The sequence below is a fragment of the Oncorhynchus masou genome, chromosome 21 (assembly GCF_036934945.1).
Source record: "Oncorhynchus masou masou isolate Uvic2021 chromosome 21, UVic_Omas_1.1, whole genome shotgun sequence".
NCBI classification, from domain to species: domain Eukaryota; kingdom Metazoa; phylum Chordata; class Actinopteri; order Salmoniformes; family Salmonidae; genus Oncorhynchus; species Oncorhynchus masou.
In genome coordinates, this window is record NC_088232.1 from 29,401,238 (window position 1) to 29,428,098 (window position 26,861).

At 42.7% G+C, this 26,861-nt stretch overlaps 2 protein-coding genes across 2 annotated transcripts in view; both read left to right on the forward strand.

Moving 5' to 3' along the window:
* The first annotated feature begins 1,047 nt into the window (after positions 1-1,047).
* Positions 1,048-11,428, forward strand: LOC135508069 (protein LBH-like). Its single transcript, XM_064927993.1, has 3 exons — positions 1,048-1,264; positions 7,070-7,175; positions 9,631-11,428. The coding sequence occupies exons 1-3, from the start codon at positions 1,236-1,238 to the stop codon at positions 9,832-9,834; spliced, it is 339 nt and encodes a 112-aa protein (XP_064784065.1). The 5' UTR covers positions 1,048-1,235; the 3' UTR covers positions 9,835-11,428.
* Positions 11,429-21,682: 10,254 nt separating this feature from the next.
* Positions 21,683-26,861, forward strand: part of lclat1 (lysocardiolipin acyltransferase 1) — a 34,505-nt gene continuing 29,326 nt past the window's right edge. Inside the window, 1 exon segment of the mRNA XM_064927994.1 lies at positions 21,683-22,023. The gene's annotated coding sequence lies outside the window, so the exon portion shown is untranslated.

Genomic DNA, 26,861 nt, shown 5'->3' on the forward strand with positions numbered 1-26,861 from the left:
AGTAATTAACACTTAGGGTAGGTGTTGATTCAGGGGGAACACATATGACAGGGACTAATTTGCAATATAGCCACGGTCGTTATCTTGGCTTTTATTAGGTATTAGGCTTAAAGCATTTTGGGTGACCCGACCAAATAAAGATAACAATGTGAGTTATTGATCTGTCTTTCTCATTGAAAGCAAGTCTAAGAAGTGGTAGATTTGTTATGTGCACTCTTTCTATGCTTCTTGTTCTCATGTTTAGTTTTTGAGTCCTTTACTTTATACCAGCTTCAAACAGCTGAAAATACAATAATGTTGTTTTTGGAAAATATATTTCACAGCAGTTTAAATGGTAGAATGATGCGCACAGTGACGTGGGCTGGTGTGGATAAAATGCCAGGGCAAAATTCGTGTCCCAGTCCGCCCCTGAATGCATTAATTGACTAATATTTGCCCCATATCCTAATAATTCTCATGTGCCAACATATCACCACATGGTGAAACTTGCACTCGTGTAGATCTGAAATAATTCGATGGTGAAATTTGCCAGCCAACCAGAAATGCAAGGCGAAGCAATTCAGGCGTTCTTGAAAGTCATGACAAGCCTTGTCCTGCAAAAAAACGTGTTTATAGTTAAAAAATGGATTTGGCAAGCAGTGTAGAGTAGAGCTTTATAGTTACGTGCTTTATTCAATTAGTCTCAATAAGGAAAGTTCGACAAAATAATCCACCCATGTCGAACGATAAAAATGTTGTCGATCTTTAGAAAATGTATCCTATATCCGACGTTTCCATTACACATGTCGCAATGATTGTTTTTTTGCGACATTGCTTTCGTTGAATTAACCTGGGTCAATGGAAACCTGCATGATGCAGTATCTTTTCTATTTCCAATCAAATTGTTCATCCCTTGCTATCGTCAGCGCGGGTACGAGGCACCTGTCATTTGATTGGTCCGTAGTGATGCTGCTTCCATTTAATAATTTGGACCCCATGTGAAAAAGGTGTGTCTTCAGCGACAGTACACGCCTCTTACATAAAAGTCATTTCAACTAGTCAGGATATCATATGGGCAAAAATACTTGAGGGTTGTTTGTTTCACTAAGGTCACGGCTTCGCTTCGATTTCTACTTTTCTCTAAAAAAAACGCTTTCGTTTAATCCTCTTGTGACAGGCGTTCCGTTGTGGGAGAAATACACCATCAATATCAGATTAATTCCTTGATCATCAGAATCAACTGCAGGTGTGAATTCATGTCTGTATTTTCTCCCCAAATATACTGGTAAGTATTATTTTTGTAATGATTTGTTTTTTTTACACCTGCGATGTAATGACTGCTATGTTGCTGAAACACTTTAATGGTTTTTTAAACAGAATTTCATTTAGTTATTTTTTTTAGCATTGTTTTTATATTTGTTAATGGGTATAATCAAGAGCACTACGATTTTCCTTTTTTTTATGTAATCGTCAAAAGAAGCTAGGCTATTTACTCCTTCAAACAATCACACATGCACTCTTGAACGTGTCAAAGTGCAGTTAGTGGATTTTTTTTTTCCACAACGTGTAATCCACTTGAAAGAGAGCAGATCGCAAACAAAGCTCTTCTCTGTTTTTCACATGGTGTCAGGTGGCCCACCAAGACTGTCTATCCAGGTGTGTCTGAGGATCACCTTTTTCCTTTCACAAGGGGACAATAGATGGGCAACCGCATGTTTTCACGTTGCTATGGGAGCATTGAGATGCAATAGCTTTTAGTCAGACTACATACAATTGCAGAAGTAAGAACATAACATGAGTTTAGCTTGGTTTCTCGGCAAGCAAAGATACAACAATATGAGTGTTAAACCATATGTAAGACTGTTTCACATCATTTGACCTTTAGTGGTTGGGACTACTGACCTTTATTGGCAGGGGATTGTGGTAGGGTGTAATAGAGGGAGATGGAATGACCCTCTTACCCATTCACGGTCGGTCCATCACCTAGAGGAGGCTTGTGACTCAATCTCTCCATTTTACTGTGTACTCCTTCCTCTATATAGGCTAGTAACATTGCATCTAGGTTAAGACTTTGTCCAAAAACTTCAAGCAAGACTTTGTTTTGCTTCTGTTTTTGTTTTTTTTACCTCTGCAAGTCTCGGTTTGCCTGCACCAGGAAGTGAAGACCCGACCCTGTTACTTACTGTAACCACAAAGCTTCTCGTCTGCGCTTTCAGTGTGCTTCTCTGTTCTTCAGAGAATCTGCTACATGGGGATCCTTTTGCTTAGTTCTCTTGATTATTGTTTCCTCATGAATTGCTACTTAATGTAGCACTTCTCTGTTCCTTTTTCAAAATGTTTAGTTATTGAATTTCAGGTTGATAAAATCATGAATTATATAACTGCAGTCCAATGGGAGGCATTTGATAGCTTTCCATGTTTTGCCATGGGCAGTTGTTGTGTTACACTTTTTCTTTTTTAAACAAGAACATGTCATTCTCCTATAAATTGATCAGGTCATCATGGACTAAATGCCTCTATTGTGGCATCTTTTAAGAAAAACATGTGGCATGGCAATATGTCATCAAGTTGAGTTGAAATAAACATTAGCTTCTTCTGCCCAGCCAGTAACACAGTGTTTCCTGTATTCTGAGAAGGCTGAGCCACTCCATAAAGCAGCCCATGGACTAAAGCGGTGATCAGGACATGGCCCATTCATTCCAACATGTTTCAGAGAGAGTGACGCAGGCCCTCTCCCACCCCCTACACACCTACAGGTTGTGACTTGGCCACCAGGCAGTCCAGCGATGGCATGGAATGTCAGCAGCCGCTTCGTGTTGTCGCCCCTGCACCTCAGATTTATGATGCGCGTAGCATTGGGAGGAGTAGAGAGGAAACCATGTCAATTATGCAACATGTAATATCCCATCCTGTGCACTGAGTCACATTGCTATGGGGATATATGTTTGGTCTCCATCAGCACCTTGGGCGAGCATGGGCCTCTGGTAAAGAGACTGGTAGATGACTTGGTAGGCAACTTGGCAGAAACTATGTTCCCACAGACAGACCTTCACAAATGTGCCATAATGATTCCCAAAAGCCCATCTAGATTGAAATAACCCCCCCACTTGGCCTATATCTTTTAAATGCAGCAGGTGACCTCTGATCCTTCGTTTTTTATTTGTTTAGCCTGGACACGTGTCAGTCTGAGATGCGTCTCATGCCAGACCTCTGACTGGAATGTGTCTAAGGCTGGCATTAGCCCATATAGGACTGGCATTAGCCCATATGAGCATGTGACTATGTACAGTATGTAGGCCTAGATGTTCCTGTGGACAGTGCTAAAGAGGGTCACTGAAGTGCCTGATCATGTCACATGCCCATTGAAGATGGGATGACAGGTCTAGCCAAAAGTTCTACTTGGCAATACTACTACAGACTTAAACCTTGTGAAATTACCTGAATGGGACTGGTCATTCAAATCAAATGTATTTATATAGCCCTTCGTACATCAGCTGATATCTCAAAGTGCTGTACAGAAACCCAGCCTAAAACTCCAAACAGCAAGCAATGCAGGTGTAGAAGCACGGTGGAAAAACTCCCTAGAAAGGCCAAAACCTAGGAAGAAACCTAGAGAGGAACCAGGCTATGTGGGGTGGCCAGTCCTCTTCTGGCTGTGCCGGGTGGAGATTATAACAGAACATGGCCAAGATGTTCAAATGTTCATAAATGACCAGCATGGTTGAATAATAATAAGGCAGAACAGTTGAAACTGGAGCAGCAGCACGGCCAGGTGGACTGGGGACAGCAAGGAGTCATCATGTCAGGTAGTCCTGGGGCATGGTCCTAGGGCTCAGGTCCTCCGAGAAAGAGAGAGAGAGAGAGAATTAGAGAATGTACACTTCACACAGGACACCGAATTGGACAGGAGAAGTACTCCAGATATAACAAACTGACCCCCCCCCGACACATAAACTACTGCAGCATAAATACTGGAGGCTGAGACAGGAGGGGTCAGGAGACACTGTGTCCCCATCCGAGGACACCCCCGGACAGGTCCAAACAGGAAAGATATAACCCCACCCACTTTGCCAAAGCACAGCCCCTACACCACTAGAGGGATATCTTCAACCACCAACTTACCATCCTGAGACAAGGCTGAGTATTGCCCACAAAGATCTCCGCCATGGCACAACCCAAGGGGGGGGGCGCCAACCCATTCAGAAAGGAGCCATTCCAGGTCAATCCTGGTGAATGATTTAAGATCCTAGGTCAAATCTGAACTGCACGTTTTGAGTACATATGGAGTGCCGTGACTGATCTTTGGCAGTGTGCGTTTTAGACAGAGGGTTTGAGGTGCCCTTATAGAATAAATGTGTACTTGTATGGGTCCTGCTAGGGTAGAAGTAGGAATGCAAGACATTTGATCTCTTTGCCTCTGAATTAGTTGACACAATGGCTGCAAACTTTGAACTGGAAGTGTTTCCTATCTGCATCCCTGACGTGAGCCTGTGGTAATCCATTATCCTCATCAATTTGGAGCCTCTTGATTGTACTTAGCATGGCTGCTTGAGGCAGACATTTCCACAAAAAAGGACACATTGCGTAACCTCGAGCAGACACATTTAGATATAATGTATTTGAGTGGTATGTTCTCTCCCCGAGTCGAATTGTTACGTGTGCTCCTCCACTTCCTTGTCATTGTGCCCCTTTATGTTTTAGTAGGCTGACGTTCTGTTATTCTTAGCTAAGCAGGATGTTTGTACGATCCCAGAGCAGAAATATGACTGGCACAAGCAGTGTTTCTTTCTCCCCTCTCTTCTGCACAGGTGTCTGTGTTTCTGGCTTACCCTATGTCACTCTCTCACCCCTCTCAAGAATGAAATGGGTTCAAGAGCATGTCTTTGCTGACAAAAAATTTGACACTCAACCTTGCATATCCTTTGGACTAGTTTTTATTTGTAGATTTCTGGCTATTGTTGTCACCGACTTGATTGACTTGTAAAAGTACAAGATTCCAGAAACCTATTCTGCCCTTTGGTCTTGGCTTGTGCGTTTCCCCTGTGGCTCCCACCTGCACGAAATAATTTTTGCTTCTCCCAATTTGTATGTGACACATGGTATTCAAAGTTGGGAATGGAAATATTGAAAGATTAACAGCAGTAGCCATTGCTTCGGGGTGTGGCAATGCACATGTTGCTCTGTAAATTGATTTTTTTGCGTGCATTTCTCCTTTTCAGTTTGAAGCTATTGAGACTTTCTGACAGATTCAGAATAGATGAACACTTTATGGTATATGGGATTTGTTCCTTATCCTAAAGAATGTGTACATCTGCCTCGGTCCTATATTATGGGACCACAAGGCTGACTTTCTACATGAAAGTGATGTTGGAAAATGTGGATGGCCTAGGGCCTTTATTTGCAATCATTGGATTGACCGAAGTTTAAAGATTTTTATCTGGAACTTAATCCCTGTACAATGTAATACTGGTGGTTGAGCTCCACTTGTTTTTTGCCAGTCAGAGTATGAGAGAAGTTTTTATTTTGGTGCTTTCTAAACTGCCGTCACTGACGTTCTTTTAATGGAAAGTCTTGATTCCCATTGGAGACTGTCTTAACATTACTGTGCAGGGATTAATAGGTTCTTGAATGATGTCAAACATGGACGTCTTGGAGGAAAGAAGAACTCAACAAAGCAGTGAAGTAACATGAGAGATTGGCAAACTGAGTCATAGGAAACATCTCTCTTTTTGCCCACAACCTCTTATGGTGAAAACGTTTCATGCTCCGATGACAGAATGTTAACAAATCGAAAGGTGCCACTCTTAATTTCTCCATAAAGGGAGTCGAAGTCCGGGGTTCACAGCTCAGGGTCTTATCTGACATTGTACACAGGATTACTGTCAAAATACCTCTGGGGAAACTTGACAAGTATTGGGAAAATATATATTTTAATTTGAGATGATAAAGAATTTAGGCTCCTTTTTTTTTAAAGTGCACCTCATAGGTTTACCTAAAATGTTTTACTGGTCATGTCTAGAATATGTCGAAATGGCTAACCACTTAACTTTCCATCGTCTCTAAAATAAACAAGTTTTTTTATATATTCAGGGTTAAAAGTAGGTTAATGGCACCCAATGTTCTACTTTTTTGTGGAAACAAATGACTGACTTGTTATATTTGGACCAAGTATGTGCTTGAGCTGCTCATCTGATGCAGGTGGTCACCTACAGTATGTCCTGTTTCCTGTCCCAGTTGTAGTTGTCCTATAGTGGGTTGACCACTCTGACCATAGTCCTGTGGATGCTGACCACTGTGCCACCGGGCTTTAAATAGAAAGCATGAGAAGAACACTCTGCTCGGTTGATAGCTTGGTTCTCAAACATCCCAAGAATAACTTTTCCTCCCACAAAGTGCCTCAGTTCAGTCATTTCTTACAGTGCTTCAGCATGTACAGTGCACTGAAGTGGATAAACAACATCTTGTTGCTTCAACTAAAATGGAAAGTTCTGTGAACCTTTTGATGTAACCGAGGGTATTGGGTCCGTCCCGTGTTATGGGTTCCAGTCAAATTGCACTGCACGCCCACAATGCATTCTTGCTATGACTATCCCCTCACTGCTAGTTTAATCATACCTCATCTTGTATGAAGACATGGCTACTCAATGCAAACCACATCTTGGTGGTGGTGTAGCTTTGTTGTGCACTACATTTATGCTGCATAGTCTGTCAGTGGTCAGACTAAATATAAACAACTGCATGCATGCGTACAGACCAAACGAAAGACTGAACAAGGCTTATGCGTAGCTTTTTCATTGCAAACACAATACCAAAGGGCCATATCTCATGCACATCAACTACTTGAAAGTCATACTCTGTCATCTCACTAAATGGACTGGATGAATTTGCATATTACTTCCCAAAGTAATAGCTACACGTAAATTATATTACACCAACCTATCAGTTCTTCATTGTGCAGCCTCTTGTACAGCACCATTATTGGGACACATGTACCTGTTCTGTGTAATGCTCCTCAGTGTGAAAGTTTGGGACTAACAGTAGATCCTGAATGGTCGAATAACCTACTCCTTTCCCCTATGTCTCTCTCCAGCCCAGTGTTTGTGCCAAGTGGAGACGACATGACTGAGGTGATGATCAGTAGCACCCCCATGGAGGACATAAGGCTCAGCCCCAGCAAGGACCGGCTCTCCTTCCAGGTAACACGCACACACAAGTTCAAGTTTCTACTTTGTTGTCCCAGAGGGAAATTGGTTTGCTGCTAGATCATGGTACAAAAGGGGGGAGGGGAGGGGGGTGTTGTATTTTTTTTAAATTGGTTTATGTCACTGTTCAAATGTCCCCACCACTATTAGTAACCCTCTGAACAAAAGGATGGATTAGGGACAGCCAAGGCTGTATGTTCCATTATAGCTCTTACTGTAAGCAGCTCACCCAGGGGACTATGGGTAAGGAGTGGTTTGTTTTCCCAATCAGGAGGTCTAATCATCAGCGTTATTGTTGCAAGTTATGCAAACAAAACCTTTTTTTAGGAATTTAGGGGTGCTGTTTAAGGAAAGGGTCTTCGTGTGGTGGAAAAAATGTGTATTTGCCTTGTGGTGGGGAGGAGTGCAGATTTGCACGGAGTTAGAGATGATGACAAAGACTTTACAAACATGCAAAGGAAATGAATAGAAGTTTGTAGAATCGCAATGTCACAACCCACAGAGGCAACTTTCTGAATAGCAAGCCAACTGGTGGCCTTGACAAGTTTTGATTTGTTTCCGCTGCTTCTGTTTCTTACTGCTGGGTCAATGGTTAATCTCTGGAAACAAACAATCACGGCCATATTAAGGCCAACCCACTCCTTTATGATCGTCTGGGACCTGTATGTGTCAGAGTTGACTCAGAGGATGCAGACTGATCATATAGGAAGGTGGGCTGCCTGCCCCTCACCATTTACACACCAGCTGTGTGTCTGTCCTGTGAGGATAAGGACGGAGGTGGTGAAGGTCTCTTCTCTGCCCATGAGGATGGACAGACAGCTGGGTGATTAACTGCTTCCTCATCCAAATTCATTGGCTTTGGTCCAATTTGTGAGTCCATCACCTGAATGCCAGCTGTGTTTCTGCAAGGCAACATGGTATTCATCGCTGAAAGAGTGATGTAAGGAATGCAGTTTTCCAGAGCAGAGGAACTGGAGGTTGATTATGTTACGGAGGTGAGAGCTTCTCTGTGGCAGCTTCAATTGTTGTTTGAGTCAGCGCTGGAGTGATTCCTGATCTACAGCTACAACCCAAAATAGCTACAACCCAAAATAGCTGTCATTGTGCCTCGCTGGCGACGCATTGCCGTTTCCTGTCGCTGGAAGTAAAACAAGCTGTGACGTGTTTGCCGGTGGTCTTATAGCAAGGTTAATCTCTGCCCAATTCCCCTCGGTGATGACGCATAGACATTAGCAACACAGGCAAGGAGATACTAAACCTCCCTGTGCACACATGCACTAACACACACACATACTCACCATCTCTCAGACCTGCACTAACATACACGTACTCACTCACTCAAACACACATGCACTGACTAACACACATGCTCACACTCACATACCCACACACTTTAGGAGGCTGAGGGGAGGACGGCTTATGATAAAGGCTAGAATGGAGTGAATGACGGTATCAACCACATTGAAACCACGTGTTTCATGCCGTTCCATGTATTCCGTTCCAGCCATTACTATGAGCCCGTCTAAACATACTGAAACACAGCTGTTATCAGAACATTTTGTTCCTCCCTTTCTCTCATCATCCCCCTCTCATTGTATTCAGGGAGACTTGGACACAGCTGGACGATCTCTCCCAGCCACTCTCCCCCTACCTCTCTTCCTCCCCCACACTCTCTCCGTCGATCCTTCTCAGCCTCATCTAATGCTTTCTTTCCACTGTGTTTTTGCCCAGACAGCGACATCGCTTTCCTCTTCCAATGTCTCCCACTGAAATATGCAGATCTAAAAATATTCTTCCACTTTATCCAAACATAAAAAATGCTGTTCTTGGACCAGGAAAGACTATTTTTTTTCTTTTTTTGTTGTTGCCATTTCTCTTGTCTTGAGAGCAAAAGGAAGGCAGGGAATGCATGTAATCTCTCATGCCCTTCATTTTAGATCCAAAAAAATCAGCAAGTCTGGCATTGCACACCCACAATGCTTTTGGTTCTAGGTTTCACTGCTTTTTTTTATGATTTTTGTCAACCCATTGCTTAGCTTTCAGTATCATCAGGGTATTGGTTGTTATTTTGTCATCCTGTCACAGAGTAAGTAAGCATTTAATTGTACTGTGTATCCTGTGCATATATGACAAATTAACTTGACAATATCTATCACCTTGTTTTCATTTGGTTAAGTTATTAGTATGGTCTACTTCCTTAAAGTGTGCTTGGTTTTTTGTTTCTTGACGATAACAGACTTGCTGTAGGTTTTCAATGCTATAACTTGCTCTTGTTATAATCTACCCATTTGTCAGACACACGGTGTTGGATAACAAGTTGTAAGCACTTAAAAGCAGCTTTGGCACCATGCTTTCCAAAGCTGTAAAATGTAGCATGATGCCACATGAAAAACTGTGACCAGACCCAAGGACACCCAAGACATTAAGTGTGTTTTTGTGCTTTCCTCAGATCTTTCCAGACCCCTCAGACTTCGAGCGCTGCTGTAAGCTGAAAGACCGCCTGCCCTCCATCGTAGTGGAGCCCACGGAGGGGGAAGTGGAGAGCGGCGAGCTGCGTTGGCCTCCTGAGGAATTCATTGTCAGTGAAGAAGAGGAGAAGGAGAACCATGGCAAAAGCCAAACTGGACAGCCAACACAGAACAACCAGGACTAGAGGCCAAACAACAAACCCTACATCCCACTCGCACTTAACCACTCACTGAGTGACTAGGGGAACACATGTCAGTGATGCTCACTTTCCTTCCCTTGACACCAAAGCATCTCTCTAAAGAGAAGCAATATGCATGCTTTACTTAATCTACTTTTTGGATTTCACCTCTGTTGCTTAACCACACACACACACACCATATGTATGAAAATACACACACACACCAAGCACCCCTGTGTCTCACCCTAAAATGCAGGTCCAGTAAAATGGTGGCAGCTCAGTGCTCCATGGACAGATCTTGTACTGAAGGAGACTACAATGCCCACGCCAAATCTGCTGGCCACATGACTCCAGAGACTCTTATACCCAGAGACTACTGCTTTGGTACGCAAGCGGATTTCTGTTTTTCATACCTTCGATATATGGATTGAAATGTACATGACTACGATTGCCATTGCCATCTGTGGATCTCATAGTCTGACTTAAAGTCTTGTGTGTATGTTGGTGGGGTTTGTTTTGTTCATTTCGGTGGATTGTGATGACTGACAGGAAGTAGGGGTTACTGTGAACAACACAAAGAGACCGTTAGTCTCCGTTGGGCAAAGGAGTAACTTTTACACTGAGAGGGAATTCTTCCCTACTTCTATGAAAGTTCATAATATGTACAGTATAATATGAACGCTGGTTGTGCACTGAAACACTCATCTGCTTTGTTTTTTCCCTTGTCTTGTCCCCCCTGATGACATTTGATAGGTATTGGAAGGGGGGGGGGGCAATTAGTCAATATGAATCAATGTATTTTTTTTTTTTAGGTGTAGTGATTAAAACCAACAATGTCACTAAAATAGACACTCAGTGAAGGACATTTTTGCCCTCGGAGCCAATACCTAAGGTTGTTGTTGATTGGTTTATTTTGTTATTGTCACAAAACATTCATGAGACTGAAATTAGTTCTAAGTGATTCTCACCAGAGCGCTGAGTTCACTGATCTCATTTTCACTGATCAGCCATTATGTCACCCTCAACCAGTAAGGTATATCACGATACAGGGACTTGACTAGCTACCTCTTGTACATTTCTGAACAACTCCCAATTTTCCAGTTCATAAACTCTGGACTCTGTTCTCTTACTAACAAGTCCTCCACAGAAGCTTCCTTTTTATAATCTTAAAAACAGTTACTGGTATCTGTCCTTGTTTTGTTAAAGCCAGTTAGTTGACCCCAACTCATCAATTGCCACCTGGTTTGTATGCAATTTGTTAAACTAATGATGTTTTGCGATCTATTTCTCTATTCTACATCACCAGCTGTTCAGCCTTCTTGGAAAGATGTTAAAGGCATGATGTTTGCTGAAAAAGGAGATACCTTAATGTATTGTTCTGATAGTGTATATGAAGTTTTGTGTATGTCTCTCCCTCTGTAAATGGCATTAGGGCTCTGTACAGAACATCTCCTTTTCTCTCTGCTGTCACCCACAGGTACTGTGCTTTGTTTTTGTAAAGCTCAGGGAGGATAGCTGCCATTTTGCTCATTTCTTTGTTGTTGTATTTAGATCACTTTACTCTGACGAACAGAGGTTGTAAATAAACATTTGAATTTTCTTCCAACTGTCTGACTGATTCCTTGTGCTATGTCAGAGGTTGCAGAAGCAGATCCAGTGCTATGGAGCAAAATACACTTTCTGGGGAAACCCTACAGTTCCTTGTTTTCAACAAATGCACTTTTTTTCTTTTGTTAAAGTATTTTTATTCCCCTCACCTGCATTGTTTACAGAATCTGGTGCCCTTTTTACTTCCTGCACATCATTGCATCTCTAGCTTCTTGACGCATGTATACAGAAAATATACAGTTGAAGTCAGACGTTTACATACACCTAAGCCAAATACATTTCAACTCAGTTTTTCACAATTCCTGACATTGAATCCTAGTGAAAATTCCCTGTTTTAGGTCAGGATCACCACTTTTTATTTTAAGAGTGTGAAATGACAAGTGATTTTATTTCAGCTTTCATTTCTTTCATCACATTTCCAGTGAGCCAGGAGTTTACATACACTCAATTAGTATTTGGTAGCGTTGCCTTTAAATTGTTTAACTTGGGTCAAATGTTTTGGGTAGCCTTCCACATGCTGCCCACAATAAGTTGGGTGAATTTTGGCCCATTCCTCCTGACAGAGTTGGTATAACAGTCAGGTTTGTAGGCCTCCTTGCTCGCACACGCTTTTTCAGTTCTGCCCACAAATTGTCTATGGGATGAAGTCATGGCTTTGTGATGGCCACTCCAATATCTTCACTTTGTTGTGCGTAAGCCATTTTGTATTAACACCAGAAGTATGCTTGGTCATTGTCCATTTGGAAGACCCATTTGAGACCAAGCTTTAATTTCCTGACTGACGTCTTGAGATGTTGCTTCAATATATCTACATAACTTTCCTCCCTCATGATGCCATCTATTTTGTGAAGTGCACCAGTCCCTCCTGCAGCAAAGCACCCCCACAACATGATGCTGCCACCCCCGTGCTTCACGGTTGGGATGGTGTTCTTCGGCTTGCAAGCCTTCCCCTTTTTCCTCCAAACATAACAATGGTCATTATGGCCAAACAGTTATATTTTTGTTTCATCAGACCAGAAGACATTTCTCCAAAAGTATAATCTTTGTCCCCATGTGCAGGTGCAAACCGTAGTCTGGCTTTTATGGCGGGTTTGAAGCAGTGGCTTCTTCCTTGCTGAGCGGCCTTTCAGGTTATGTCGACATAGGACTTGTTTTACTGTGGATAAAGATACTTTTGTACCTGTTTCCTACAGCATCTTCACAAGGTCCTTTGTTGTTCTGTTCCAAAGTACGTTCACCTCTGAGAGACAGAACGTCTCCTTCCTGAGTGGTATGACGGCTGCGTGGTCCAATGGTGTTTATACTTGGGTACTATTGTTTGTACAGATGAACTTGGTACCTTCAGGCATTTGGAAATTGCTCCCAAGGATGAACAAGACTAGTGGAGGTCTACAATTTTTATTTTCCTGAGGTCTTGGCTGATTTCTTGACTCAAATGATGTCAATTAGCTTATCAGAAGCTTCTAAAGCCATTACATAATTTTCTGGAATTTTCCAAGCTGTCCAAAGGCACAGTCAACTTAGTGTATGTAAACTTCTGATCCACTGGAATTGTGATACAGTGAATTATAAGCAAAATAATCTGTAAACAATTGTTGGAAAAATGACTTGTCATGCACAAAGTAGATGTCCGAACCGACTTGCCAAAACTATAGTTTGTTGGAGTGGTTGAAAAAACGAGTTTTAATGACTCCAACCTAAGTGTTTGTAAACTTCCGACTTCAACTGAATATATAACTGCATAGACCACACTTCCTGTTTTCTAACCTCTTCTCAGACACTGAAATTATTTTTGCAACCTACTGAAACCCATTGCTGATTCTGAATTCAAGATTTGTGAAGAGTGCTATGAACTGTGACATTATAGTACAATGAGGGAAAACACACATGCCGATACTTTACAGCAGGGGTACTCAACTCTTACCCTACGAGGTCTGAAACCTGCTGGTTTTCTGTTCTACCTGACAATTAATTGCTCACACCTGGTGTCACAGACAGGCCTTAATCAGCCCCTGACGAGAGGGGAACAATGATAAAAGTGCAGTGAAACTGGCTTTGAGGTCCAGAGTTGAGTTTGAGGACTTCACAGGAACGAGTCAAGTCCGTGAAAACACACTTCACAGATGACTCACTGCTTTGTACTGATAAACATGATCTGGTCAAGTTTGTTTGACTTGTACCTGGAAATGTCCATCAAAGGTGAAGAGGGCGTTATCTGAGGGGGACAAGGGCCTCTTAGATTGGCCAGGGGGCACTCTCAATGTCCTCATACCACTTTCTGGAATGTGAACAATGAGCTGACATAGAGAAGGATAGTGGCCTCTAGTGGCCAAGGCTGTAATAGCATGGGCAGCGCCATTGAGGGCTTCCACCATTTTAATGTAGTCAACTGGGTGGGACTTCGAACTTCATTTGCTGATGACCCTGTTAGAGTCATGTCCAACAAGGTCATCAGGAGGGATTAGCCAATTGCGAATATGAACATTTATTACTTCAAATTGGAGATTGCCTCAATGGTGCTGCCCATGCTGTCACAGGCGCCATAATGGCACAAATACAAAGATGAGTCCTCTATGTATCTCTATGGCTGACATTCTCCCTTGCTTCCTTCTTCCTGGAAAAAGTGGTGCTTAAAAAGTTATTAATACATGGTCAGCTCATAACAGCAAGGGACGTGGGACCACAGGGAGAAGGTCGGACCCAGCCAATCAGTAATTATGACTTGCTTTGTCCCGCCACCACTGCTATATTGGGGGAATTTGTTTTGCATATGGCACAGTGTGCAGGGGGAGAGCGGGGTTTGAACATTTTAGATTATTCCATTGGTGAACTCTCCACCCACCTGGGGCACCGGGCCATGCAATACGAACTGGCCCATTGTCAGGACCACTTTGTTGATAAGAATGCTCAAAATATATAGGATATCGTACACTATACATACAAAGAAGTGTAGCAGGATTTGACTGTTTATACAGTTGAAGTCGGACGTTCACATACACCTTAGCCAAATACATTTAAACTCCGTTTTTCTACAATTCCTGACATATAATCCTAGTAAAAATTCCTTGTCTTAGGTCAGTTTGGATCACCACTTTATTCTAAGAATGTGAAATGTCAGAATAATAGTAGAGAGAATGATTTATTCAGCTTTTATTTCTTTCATCACATTCCCAGTTGGTCAGAAGTTTACATATGCTCAATTAGTATTTGGTAGCATTGCCTTTAAATGTTTTAACTTGGGTCAAATGCTTCAGGTAGCCTTCCACAAGCATCCCACAATACGTTGGGTGAATTTTGCCCCATTCCTCCTGACAGAGCTGGTGTAACTGAGTCAGGTTTGTAGGCCTCCATGCCCGCACATGCTTTTTCAGTTCTGCCTACAAACTTCCTATGGGATTGAGGTCAGGGCTTTGTGATGGCCACTCCAATATCTTGACTTTGTTGTCCTTAAGCCATTTTGTCACAACTTTAGAAGTATGCTTGGGGTCCATTTGGAAGACCCATTTGCGATCAAGCTTTAATTTCCTGACTGATGTCTTGAGATGTTTTTCAATATATCAACATAATTTTCTTCCCTCATGATGCCATCTATTTTGTGAAATGCACCAGTCCCTCCTGCAGCAAAGCATCCCCACAACATGATCCTGCCACACCCGTGCTTCACAGTTGGAATGGTGTTCTCCGGCTTGCAAGCCTCCCCCTTTTTCCACCTAACATAACGATGGTCATTATGGCCAAATATTTCTATTTTTGTTTCATCAGACCAGAGGACATTTCTTCAAAAAATACAATCTTTGTCCCCATGTGCAGGTGCAAACCGTAGTCTTGCTTTTTTATGGTGGTTTTGGAGCAGTGGCTTCTTCCTTGCTGAGCGGCCTTTCAGGTTATGTCAATATAGGACTCGTTTTACTGTTGGTATAGATACTTTTGTACCTGTTTCCTCCAGCATCTTCACAAGGTCCTTTGCTGTTGTTCTGGGATTGATTTGCACTTTTTACACCAAAGTACATTCATCTCTAGGAGACAGAACGTGTCTCCTTTCTGAGCGGTTGTGACGGCTGCGTGGTCCCATGGTGTTTATACTTGCATACTATTGTTTGTACAGATGAACGTGGTACCTTCAGGCGTTTGGAAATTCTCTCAAGGATGAACCAGACTTGTGGAGGTCTACAATTTTTTCCTGAGGTCTTGGCTGATTTCTTTTGATTTTCCCATGATGTCAAGCAAAGAGGCACTGAGTTTGAAGGTAGGCCTTGAAATACATCCACAGGTACAACTTCAATTGACTCAAGTGATATCAATTAGCCTATCAGAAGCTTCTAAAGCCATGACATCAATTTCTGGAAATGTCCAAACAGTTTAAAGACACAGTTAACTTAGTGTATGTAGACTTCTGATCAACTGGAATTGTGATACAGTGAATTATAAGTGAAATAATCTGTAAACAATTGTTGGAAAAATTACTTGTGTCATGAACAAAGTAGATGTCCAAACTGACTTGCCAAAACTATGGTTTGTTAACAAGAAATTTGTGGAATGGTTGAAAAACAAATTTTAATGACTCCAATTTAAGTGTATGTAAACTTCCGACTTTAACTGTAACTGGCTTAGTGAGTTTTTTCTTCTGATCAGTTATCTTGCATCAGTATCGTAACAGTAACATTCATCCACTCAGCTCAAGTTCCAACACTCCATGTCTCAATCAAGTTCGAGCAAATCTAAAGCTAATCATGTAGTAGTTACATAACTCAACCCTTAGTGAATTGACATCTGATTTTAATCCATTTGTTTTTCTTTTCCTCCTGCTGGTCTATAAATGTCATTGCTTTCCCAATTTCCTTGTGTGAACAACCATGTAAGTGCATTGGGGTTGCAACGGCAACAGCCTTCATTTGGCCAGCGATAACATCAGAGCACCAAATTGACACTGGGGACAGATTGCGTATCCTATACTGTTGTTGGCTTGTAGCACTGGGTGTGTGAGAATGTGTATTAGTGAGAGTGTAAGTGGGGGCTTGGCTGTGTAATAAACATTGGTCAGAAGGCTTGAAGCACAGTCACTGATAGCTCTTCTAGCAATTCTTGGAATTCTTTCCGATGGAAACAATCCGCCACTGATTCCAGTGTGTCAGCACAGTCTGTCCCTCCACCCCCTAACTTCTCAATGACTCTTGAAGTCAACCACATCCACACACACACTCTCTTGCTTCACTGTCTCATTCTCTCGCTCTCCCTTCTACTCCCAGCACCATTCCCCACATTCACATACTCACATCCGGACCCGACCGACCACTCACACACCCTCTCTATCTCACTCAAGCATGGTACTGTATCTTGGTTGACACAGTGGCTTATGCGACAGTATGAGCTCATGCTGGCTCTCTCTCTCTTTCTCTCTCGTCCTTTCTCTTTCTGACATCTTTAACCCCCTTCACCATACTACTCTGATGTTCTAGTAAGTTTCCCATAATTGACTGCAGTTACATTCACTGCCTCACGTTACATGTTATGTAATGTTACATGACATTATAGCAATACTTATAACCTTGTTATCTGTTTTGTGCCCAATCATGGTATGCTTGCTGAGTGTGCTGTGTGTGCTGTGTGTGTGTGTGTGTGTGTGTGTGTGTGTGTGTGTGTGTGTGTGTGTGTGTGTGTGTGTGTGTGTGTGTGCGAGTACAAATTTGCAAGTACATTTGTGTGAGAGTTTGTGCGTTTAAGACTGCTTTTTTTGTGTGTGACATGTGCGTAAGGGAAATATTTTTTTTCCCATGGTTCCTCAAGTGTGAGAAGCAAGTAGAGCTCTCAGGGCATGAAGCAAAACATCTGCTAGTTATTTATACCCTGTCTGGAGACTGGACACCAAGAGTACACATAGCTGGCACAACCAACCAGGGGAGAGATACGCACATAGGGGCATAACGAGAGAAGAGACAGAAGAGATGAAGGGACAAATGGGAAAACATAAAGGAGGGGTGGGGGAGATCAGAGCAGGGCTGGGCCAAGAGAGAGCTGAGCAAGAGGTGCATTTGGCCAAGGGATTGAGCATAGCTAGAAATTACATTGGGTTCATCAACAATCAATTATTTGGTGACTTACAAGGTAGACCAACAAAGGTAAGATAAAGATAGTATAAGGATAGGGAAAGTGAAGATTTGAAAGCAGAAATTAGTTAAGGGCACAACAAAGGAGCTTTGTCTCTGATCGTAATTATGTCAATTTAATCAGTCTATGCTTGCACATTGTTTAGCATGATGGTATGATTTTTTTCAGGAAACCATTCCAGAGATATGATGTATAGTCAGGCAGTAAAGGGTATGTATCTTTGAGGTCAGGGAGGTTCTTGGATTGTGTGGGCATGTGTCTTTACCCCACAGAAGTGAAAGTACCACATTCATTATCAATACACCCAGTGTGGCAAAGAGACTGACTCATTGACTGGTGTTCAAAACAAAGCCTCAATGATTTGTAAATTAATTAAAGTCAAACACAGTCAATACTTGGAAACGGTACATTCAACTGAAGCAGTCCCAGCAGACAGTAATACATAGCCCATATAGCCTACACAAATGTGCAATACTGCATGCATAATAGGACAGATGATTCAAAGCATTCTATATCAGAGGGATTAATCTGCTATTTAATATGGTGATGTTAGGGTACACTGCCACCTTGTCCCAGAGCTTTATGAGCTTTGATCAATTACGGATGTACTTTTGTGTGTTAATGTGCTAATCTGCAGCTAATCTGTCTATTCATATCAATGACAGGTTATGATCTTCCATAACCTGTCATTGATATAAATAGACAGCTTATGCCCCCCCCCCCCTGATCTGTAATGCCTGAAGAGCAGAGAGGAACAAACTGGCTCAAATCACCATTCTAAAAAAGAGAGAGGGAGAAGAGGTAGAGCAAGAGAGAGAGAGAGAGAGAGAGAGAGCTAAAGAGAGGGAGAGAGAGAGAAAGATAGAGGCAGGTGGGGTATCAGTTCAAAACAGAACAATGGTGACTGATTTCACTATGGACATTTAGAGGTGTCAAATCAATGTTGTCATCAGTGTTTTAACGCAGATGTATCTGGATAGAAAGAAGGCAATAGTTCTGAATAATGAGAACGAGTGACATGTAGAGAGTAACAACAGAAAGACAGGGGAAATTGAAATGAGACAATTATGCAAGACCCAATAAGAGAGAAGAAAGGATGATGGTACAGAGGAAGTGTCAAATCAAATCAAATCAAAATTGTATTGGTCACATACACATGATTAGCAGATGTTATTGCGGGTGTAGCGAAGTGCTTGTGCTTCTAGCTCCGACAGTGCAGTAATATCTAACGAGCAATATCTAACAAATTACACAACATATACCCAATACACACAAATCTAAGTAGGGTTGAATTAAGACTATATACAGTGGGGAGAACAAGTATTTGATACACTGCCGATTTTGCAGGTTTTCCTACTTACAAATCACGTAGAGGTCTGTAATTGTTATCATAGATACACTTCAACTGTGAGAGACGGAATCTAAAACAAAAATCCAGAAAAATCACATTGTATGATTTTTAAGTCATTAATTTGAATTTTATTGCATGACATAAGTATTTGATACATCAGAAAAGCAGAACTTAATATTTGGTACAGAAACCTTTGTTTGCAATTACAGAGATCATACCTTTCCTGTAGTTCTTGACCAGGTTTGCACACACTGCAGCAGAGATTTTGGCCCACTCCTCCATACAGACCTTCTCCAGATCCTTCAGGTTTCGGGGCTGTCGCTGGGCAATACGGACTTTCAGCTCCCCCCAAAGATGTTCTATTGGGTTCAGGTCTGGAGACTGGCTAGGCCACTCCAGGACCTTGAGATGCTTCTTACGGAGCCACTCCTTAGTTGCCCTGGCTGTGTTTCAGGTCGTTGTCATGCTGGAATACCCAGCCACGACCCATCTTGTCACGTTCTGACCTTAGTTCCTTTGTTATGTCTTTGTTTTAGTATGGGCAGGGTGTGAGTTGGGTGGGTTGTCTATGTTCCGTTTTCTATGTTGTGTTTTTGCATTTGGCCTGGTGTGGTTCTCAATCAGAGGCAGGTGTCGTTAGTTGTCTCTGATTGAGAATCATACTTAGGTAGCCTTTTCCCACTTGTGTTTCATGGGTGTTTATTTCCCGTGTCAGTGTTTGTTTCCACACGGAACTGTTTTGGTTTTGTTTTGTCAAGTTGTCGTTTATTGTTTTGTTCAGTGTTCTTATTAAAAACCAAGATGAACACTTACCACGCTGCGTATTGGTCCGATCCTTGCTACTCCTCCTCTGAAGAGGAAGAGGAAAGCCTTTAGACATCTTCAATACTCTTACTGAGGGAAGGAGGTTGTTGGCCAAGATCTTGCGATACATGGCTCCATCCATCCTCCCCTCAATACGGTGCAGTCGTCCTGTCCCCTTTGCAGAAAAGCATCCCCAAAGAATTTCCACCTCCATGCTTCACGGTTGGGATGGTGTTCTTGGGGTTGTACTCATCCTTCTTCTTCCTCCAAACACGGCGAGTGGAGTTCAGACCAAAAAGCTCTATTTTTGTTTCCTCAGACCACATGACCTTCTCCCATTCCTCCTCTGGATCATCCAGATGGTCATTGGCTAACTTCAGATGGGCCTGGACATGCGGTGGCTTGAGCAGGGGACCTTGCTCCATGACGGTGTAGTGCGTTACTAATGGTTTTCTTTGAGACTGTGGTCCCAGTTCTCTTCAGGTCATTGACCAGGTCCTGCCGTCTAGTTCTGGGCTGATCTCTCACCTTCCTCGTGATCATTGATGCCCCACAAGGTGAGATCTTGCATGGAGCCCCAGACCGAGGGTGATTGACCATCCTCTTGAACTTCTTCCATTTTCTAATAATTGTGCCAACAGTTGTTGCCTTCTCACTAAGCTGCTTGCCTATTGTCCTGTAGCCCATCCCAGCCTTGTGCAGGTCTACAATTTTATCCCTGATGTCCTTACACAGCTCTCTGGTCTTGGCCATTGCGGAGAGGTTGGAGTCTGTTTGATTGAGTGTGTGGACAGGTGTCTTTTATACGGGTAACAAGTTCAAACAGGTTCAGTTAATACAGGTAATGAGTGGAGAACAGGAGGGCTTCTTAAAGAAAAACGAACAGGTCTGTGAGAGCCGGAATTATTACCGGTTGGTAGGTGATCGAATACTTATGTCATGCAATAAAATGCAAATTAATTACTTAACGGACTAAGATACAGTAGAATAGTACAGAAAGCAGTATGTAAATATGAGATGAGTAATGCAAGATATGTAAACATTAAGTGACTAAGATACCATAGAATAGTATAGAATACAGTATATACAGTGTGGGTGAAAGAGAATAAGACTTCAGTTAAATCATCCCTGTTCCTTTTCGGAACCCCATGCTCCCCTTTGTCCTCTCCTCTCTCTTATCCCAAAAAGCACAAGGGGTCAGAAGGGACAAGAATGTTTTTGGTTTTTTTTAAACATGGGATATTTTTTCCCTCTTCAATAAAGCATCGCTAAAGTGCATGATCTGTTTCTCTCACAGCTGGGGTCCAATCACAGACAAAGTGAAATGATTATGTTCTTGCACTGTTATGAACATACGAAATGTTATTACAGGTATTTTCACCCTGTTAAACATCCAGATTTTGCATTAAGAATCTATTTCTTCTGAGACATGGAAGGGTAGCCTACCGCTGAGTGTCACATTGACATGTTTAATTAAAAGCCACGTAGGCTATTTCAGGAGGGACTTCTGATGTCACCTCTTAAAATGGTGCATTCGGGGCTCCTGGGTGGTGCAGCAGTCGAAGGCACTTCATCTCAGTCCTAAAGGTATCACAACAGAACCCTGGTTCGATTCCAGGCTGTATCACAACCGGCCGTGATTGGGAGTCCTGTAGAGCTGGCATTGAAACAGAATGCAGTGAGGTTGTTTCACAGCACATTTTTCATGCTCCCTCTGAAGTCATGCGCTGACCCTTGAGAAGTTTACTGGTCAACCCCTACTCAGATACTCAGATAAAGTGCATGCCACAGGGAGCAGGTCATGGAAAGTCTTGAGTTTGACTAAGTGCTACTCATGCTTGCTTGAACATTTGCAATGCTCTAAAAGGCTTGGTGTTTGATTAGGGGAGGAAGTTTAAGAAAGCTGTTTGAGTCCCCTTCGACACAGATATGAAGTCCACTTTTCCTCACCCAACCAACATAAACAGCGTCCCCTGTTGACGCGTGCGTGCAGTGACGGGTGAGAGTTGGAAGTTGAGAGGTCGTAGTATGAGGTGAAAAGGTAGCTAGCTGGTGCTGCGACAGCTGCAAAGCTTGCATCCATCTCGCGCTGTTAACTTTCATAAATGCAAGTTTTATAACCAATAATAATAGTTTTGTTTCTACTTAGCATGCGTTTACTCCAACCAAGTGTCAGAAAATATAGTTTTCGCATCAGCAACTGGTTGTATGCTTGCTAACGCTAGCTATCTTGCTGGCTAGTATGTCGCAACCAAGTTGTTGACATTTCTTCTGGCCGCACCCGACTGGTGCTCATTTGTAGCGAATTTGGTGTGAAGAACATTCAGGTGGGTGGCATTTTTTTGTGTTTTATGTTTACATTTCTCACAATACTCTGATATTGAGTGTAACTTTGTTGTACGAAACAGTTTGCAAATCAGTGTTGTCAAGCCAACTCTTGCCAGCGTCTGTTAGTTAGGCGAACTCGCTAACAGGCTAGCTGTAATGGACTGGCTGAGCTAGCTCGCTAATTTAGCGTGTTTAGCTCAGCAGCTAAAAGAAAAGCAGACCCATATACGTTACTTAGATACCATTTCAGGTAAATTATTACTTTGTTTTTTGGACAAACCAACTAGCTAACAATTGGCTATGGTACTATTTCACAGGAAACATTGTAATGTGTGCAAGGATGCAGAACTACCTAACAATTGGCTATGTTTACAGCTGACACTATTTCACATGAACACACATTGTAATTTGTGCAGGGGTGCAGAACTAAGTATTCCATGTGAAGGTGGAAAAATAGGCTTCGTTGCAACCAGTAACGTTAGCTAGAAAGGATTTATCCAGTATTGTATCCAATAATCCCTGTCTTTGAGTTTAAATGAAGGTGTGCTGTTAGATTGCGAAAATGGCTCAAATTAAGTCTACTAACTATCCTTTTGTTTTTTTTGTTTAGACTAAATCATTAACCTAATTAAACTGCTTTCTCGCTGTCAGTATGAGTTTTTCACAGGGATTAAGCCGACCCCATTGATAAACTCACATGCCCTCTGTCACCAACGCAAATCTTCAGTGGTGATGTCCATTAGCGAAATGAGCAGGCAATCTTATTTCAAGCATTTCTAGGCCTATTCACTCTTGATGGTATTTTTGAAGAGCTTTCAGGTTTTTGTTATCCACGCACATTCACAGTACACACACACACACGTTCTTCACAAGGTGTTTCTTTCAGGAGGAGGGAAGGCAGTGCTTTATGTGGGCCTCTGTGGGCACGGTATCCTGGCAAACTTACCTGACCCTGATAAGAGCCCGAGCTGAATGGTGCTATTCAAGTCCAGTCAGTGTGTCCTGTCTATTGCCCTGACTTTGATGACCTAATGAGGTGGAATAGCCCATGTGATGCAATTAAAGTGCAATGGACGTTGTACTGTGATACATAGATAATGCCACACTTGTAACTACTGGTTAATACTTGGGCCACAGTTGGGCCTAGTTAATGTTGTTGAGATCTTCTCAGTTCATTTTGAAAGTAAGCTGACTTTTGTCTACTGTATGGACTGACTTGATCTGCAGGCAGTGAAGTGCTTGAAATTCAGGCACATTTCTCAGTGGCAAAACGGGACAGTGCCAACTGAAAGCTACTGCCTGGAATAAAAAAAAATATATATATACACACACAGTGGGGTGAACAAGTATTTGATACACTGCCGATTTTGCAGGTTTTCCTACTTACAAAGCATGTAGAGGCCTGTAAATTTAATCAACTGAGAGACTGAATCTAAAACAAAAATCCAGAAAATCACATTGTATGATTTTTAAGTAATTAATTTGCATTTTATTGCATGACACAAGTATTTGATCACCTACCAACCAGTAATTTTTCCGGCTCTCACAGACCTGTTAGTTTTTCTTTAAGAAGCCCTTCTGTTCTCCACTCATTACCTGTATTAACTACACCTGTTTGAACTCGTTACCTGTATAAAAGACACCTGTCCACACACTTAATCAAACAGACTCCAACATCTCCACAATGGCCAAGACCAAAGAGCTGTGTAAGGACATCAGAGATAAAATTGTAGACCTGCACAAGGCTGGGATGGGCTACAGGACAATAGGCAAGCAGCTTGGTGAGAAGGCAACAAATGTTGGCGCAATTATTAGAAAATGGAAGAAGTTCAAAATGATGGTCAATCACCCTCGGTCTGGGGCTCCATGCAAGATCTCACCTCGTGGGGCATCAATGATCATGAAGAAGGTGAGGGATCAGCCCAGAACTACACGACAGAACCTGGTCAATGACCTGAAGAGAGCTGGGACCACAGTCTCAAAGAAAACCATTAGTAACACACTATGCCGTCATGGATTCAAGTCCTGCAGCGCACGCAAGGTCCCCCTGCTCAAGCCAGCGCATGTCCAGGCCTGTGTGAAGTTTGCCAATGACCATCTGGATGATCCAGAGGAGGAATGGGAGAAGGTCATGTGGTCTGATGAGACAAAAATAGAGCTTTTTGGTCTTTACTCCACTTGCCGTGTTTGGAAGAAGAAGGATGAGTACAACCCCAAGAACACCATCCCAACCGTGGAGCATGGAGGTGGAAACATCATTCTTTGGGGATGCTTTTCTGCAAAGGGGACAGTACGACTGCACCGTATTGAGGCGAGGATGGATGGGGCTATGTATCGCGAGATCTTGGCCAACAACCCCCCCCCCCCCATTGAAGATGGGTCGTGGCTGGGTCTTCCAGCATGACAACGACACGAAACACACAACCAGGGCAACTAAGAAGTGGCTCCGTAAGAAGCATCTCAAGGTCCTGGAGTGGCCTAGCCAGTCGCCAGACCTGAACCCAATAGAACATCTTTGGAGGCAGCTGAAAGTCCGTATTGCCCAGTGACTGCCCCGAAACCTGAAGGATCTGGAGAAGGTCTGTATGGAGGAGCGGGCTGAAATCCTTGCTGCAGTGTGTGCAAACCTGGTATGATCTCTGTAATTGCAAACAAAGGTTTGATTTTCTGGATTTTTGATTCCGTCTCTCACAGTTAGTGTACCTATGATAAAAATGTACAGACCTCTACATGCTTTGTAAGTAGGAAACCTGCAAAATCGACTGTGTATCAAATACTTGTTCTCCCCACTGTATATATAAAATACAGGCCTTGGCCAAGATCTCACAAAGCGGATAATAATTTAATTACAATGTGTCATATTTCTACATTGATTGTTTGGAGGGGAAAAATAAATAAAACCCGTGCAATTTAAAAAGGGTGTTCATTTTAGTCATTAAGCTAGAGACCATTGTATTTGGCTAATGGTGTGTTTTGTGCTCCAGGCAGTTCCTCGTAAATCTAATGCCTTCCCCAGACTCGTAGAGCAGCTGTTTGTCGGTAATGCTACAAAGTCCCCAATGTCTTTGCAATTGTTACAAACAATATGCTTCAAATGAAAACTGGGATGACTACCTATAGTATTGGCCTATATACAGTGCATTTGGAAAGTATTCCACAACCTTAGTCTACTGTATGGTCTGACTAGATCTACAGGCTGTGCAGGGGTTGGAATTTCCACATTTTGTTACCGCCTTATTTTAAAATGTATTAAATTATTTATTTTTCCTCAATCTACACACACTACCCAATAATGACAAAGCGAAAACATTTTTTTTTTTAGAAGTTTAGGAAATGTATAAAAACCAGAAGTATTCAGACCCTTTTGCTATGAGACTCGAAATTGAGCTCAGGTGCATCCGGTTTCCATTGATCATCCTTGAGATGGTTCTAGAACTTGATTAGAGTCCACCTGTGGTAAATTCAATTATTTGGAAAGCACACACCTGTCTATATAAGGTCCCACAGTTGACAGTGCATGTCAGAGCAAAAACCAAGCCATGAGGTCAAATGAATTATCCATAGAGAAGACAGGATTGTGTCGGCACAGAACTAGGGAAGGGTACACAATAAATTCTGCAGCATTGAAGGTCCCCAAGAACACAGTGGCCTCCATCATTCTTAAATGGAAGAAGTTTGGAACCACCAAGACTCTTCCTAGAGCTGGCTGGCAAACTGAGCAATCGGTGAAGAGGGGCCTTGGTCAGGGAGGTGACCAAGAACCCAATGGTCCCTCTGACAGAGCTCCAGAGTTACTCTGTGGAAATGGGAGAACCTTCCAGAAGGACAACCATCTCTGCAGCACTCCACCTATTAGGCCTTTATGGTAGAGTGGCCAGACGGAAGCCATGTTAGGCCGCTTGGAGTTTGCCAAAAGGCACCAAAAGGACTCTCAGACCATGAGAAACCAGGTTTTCTGGTCGGAAGATTGTCTTCACTGACATTTTCAACCTGTTCCTGACTGAGTCTGTAATACCAACATCTTTCAAGCAGACCACCATGGTCCATGTGCCCAAGAAAACTAAGGTAACCTGCCTAAATGACTACCGAACTGTACCACTCACGTCTGTAGCCATGACGTGCTTTGAAAGGTTGGTCATGGCTCACATCAAAACCATTATCTCAGAAAATACTAGAACCACTCCAATTTGCATACCGCTCCAACAGATCCAACTCAACACAGACCTTTCCCACCTGGACAAAAGGGACACGTGAGAATGCTATTCGTTGACTACAACTCAGCGTTCAACACCATAGTGCCCTCAAAGCTCATCACTAAGCTGAGGACCCTGGGACTAAACACCTCCCTCTGCAACTGGATCCTGGACTTCCTGAAGTGCCACCCCCAGGTAGTAAGGGTAGGCAACAACACATCTGCCATGCTGATCCTCAACACGGGGGCCCCTCAGCGGTGCGTGCTCAGTCCCCTCCTATGCTCCCTGTTCACTCATGACTGCATGGCCAGGCAGAGACCTGGCAGTGTCGTGCAAGCATAACAACCTCTCCCTCAATGTGATCAAGACAAAGGAGATGGTTGTGGACTACAGGAAAAGGATGCCCGAGCACGCCCCCATTCTCATTGACAGGGCTATAGTGGAGCAAGTTGAGAGCTTAAAGTTCTTTTGGTGTCCACATCACCATCAAACTAACATGGTCAAAGCACACCAAGACTGTCGTGAAGAGGGCACGACAAAGCATATTCCCCCTCAGGAGACTGAAAAGATTTGCATGGGTCCTCATATCCTCAAGGTTCTACAGCTGCACCATTGAGAGCCTCCTGACTGGTTGCATCACTGCC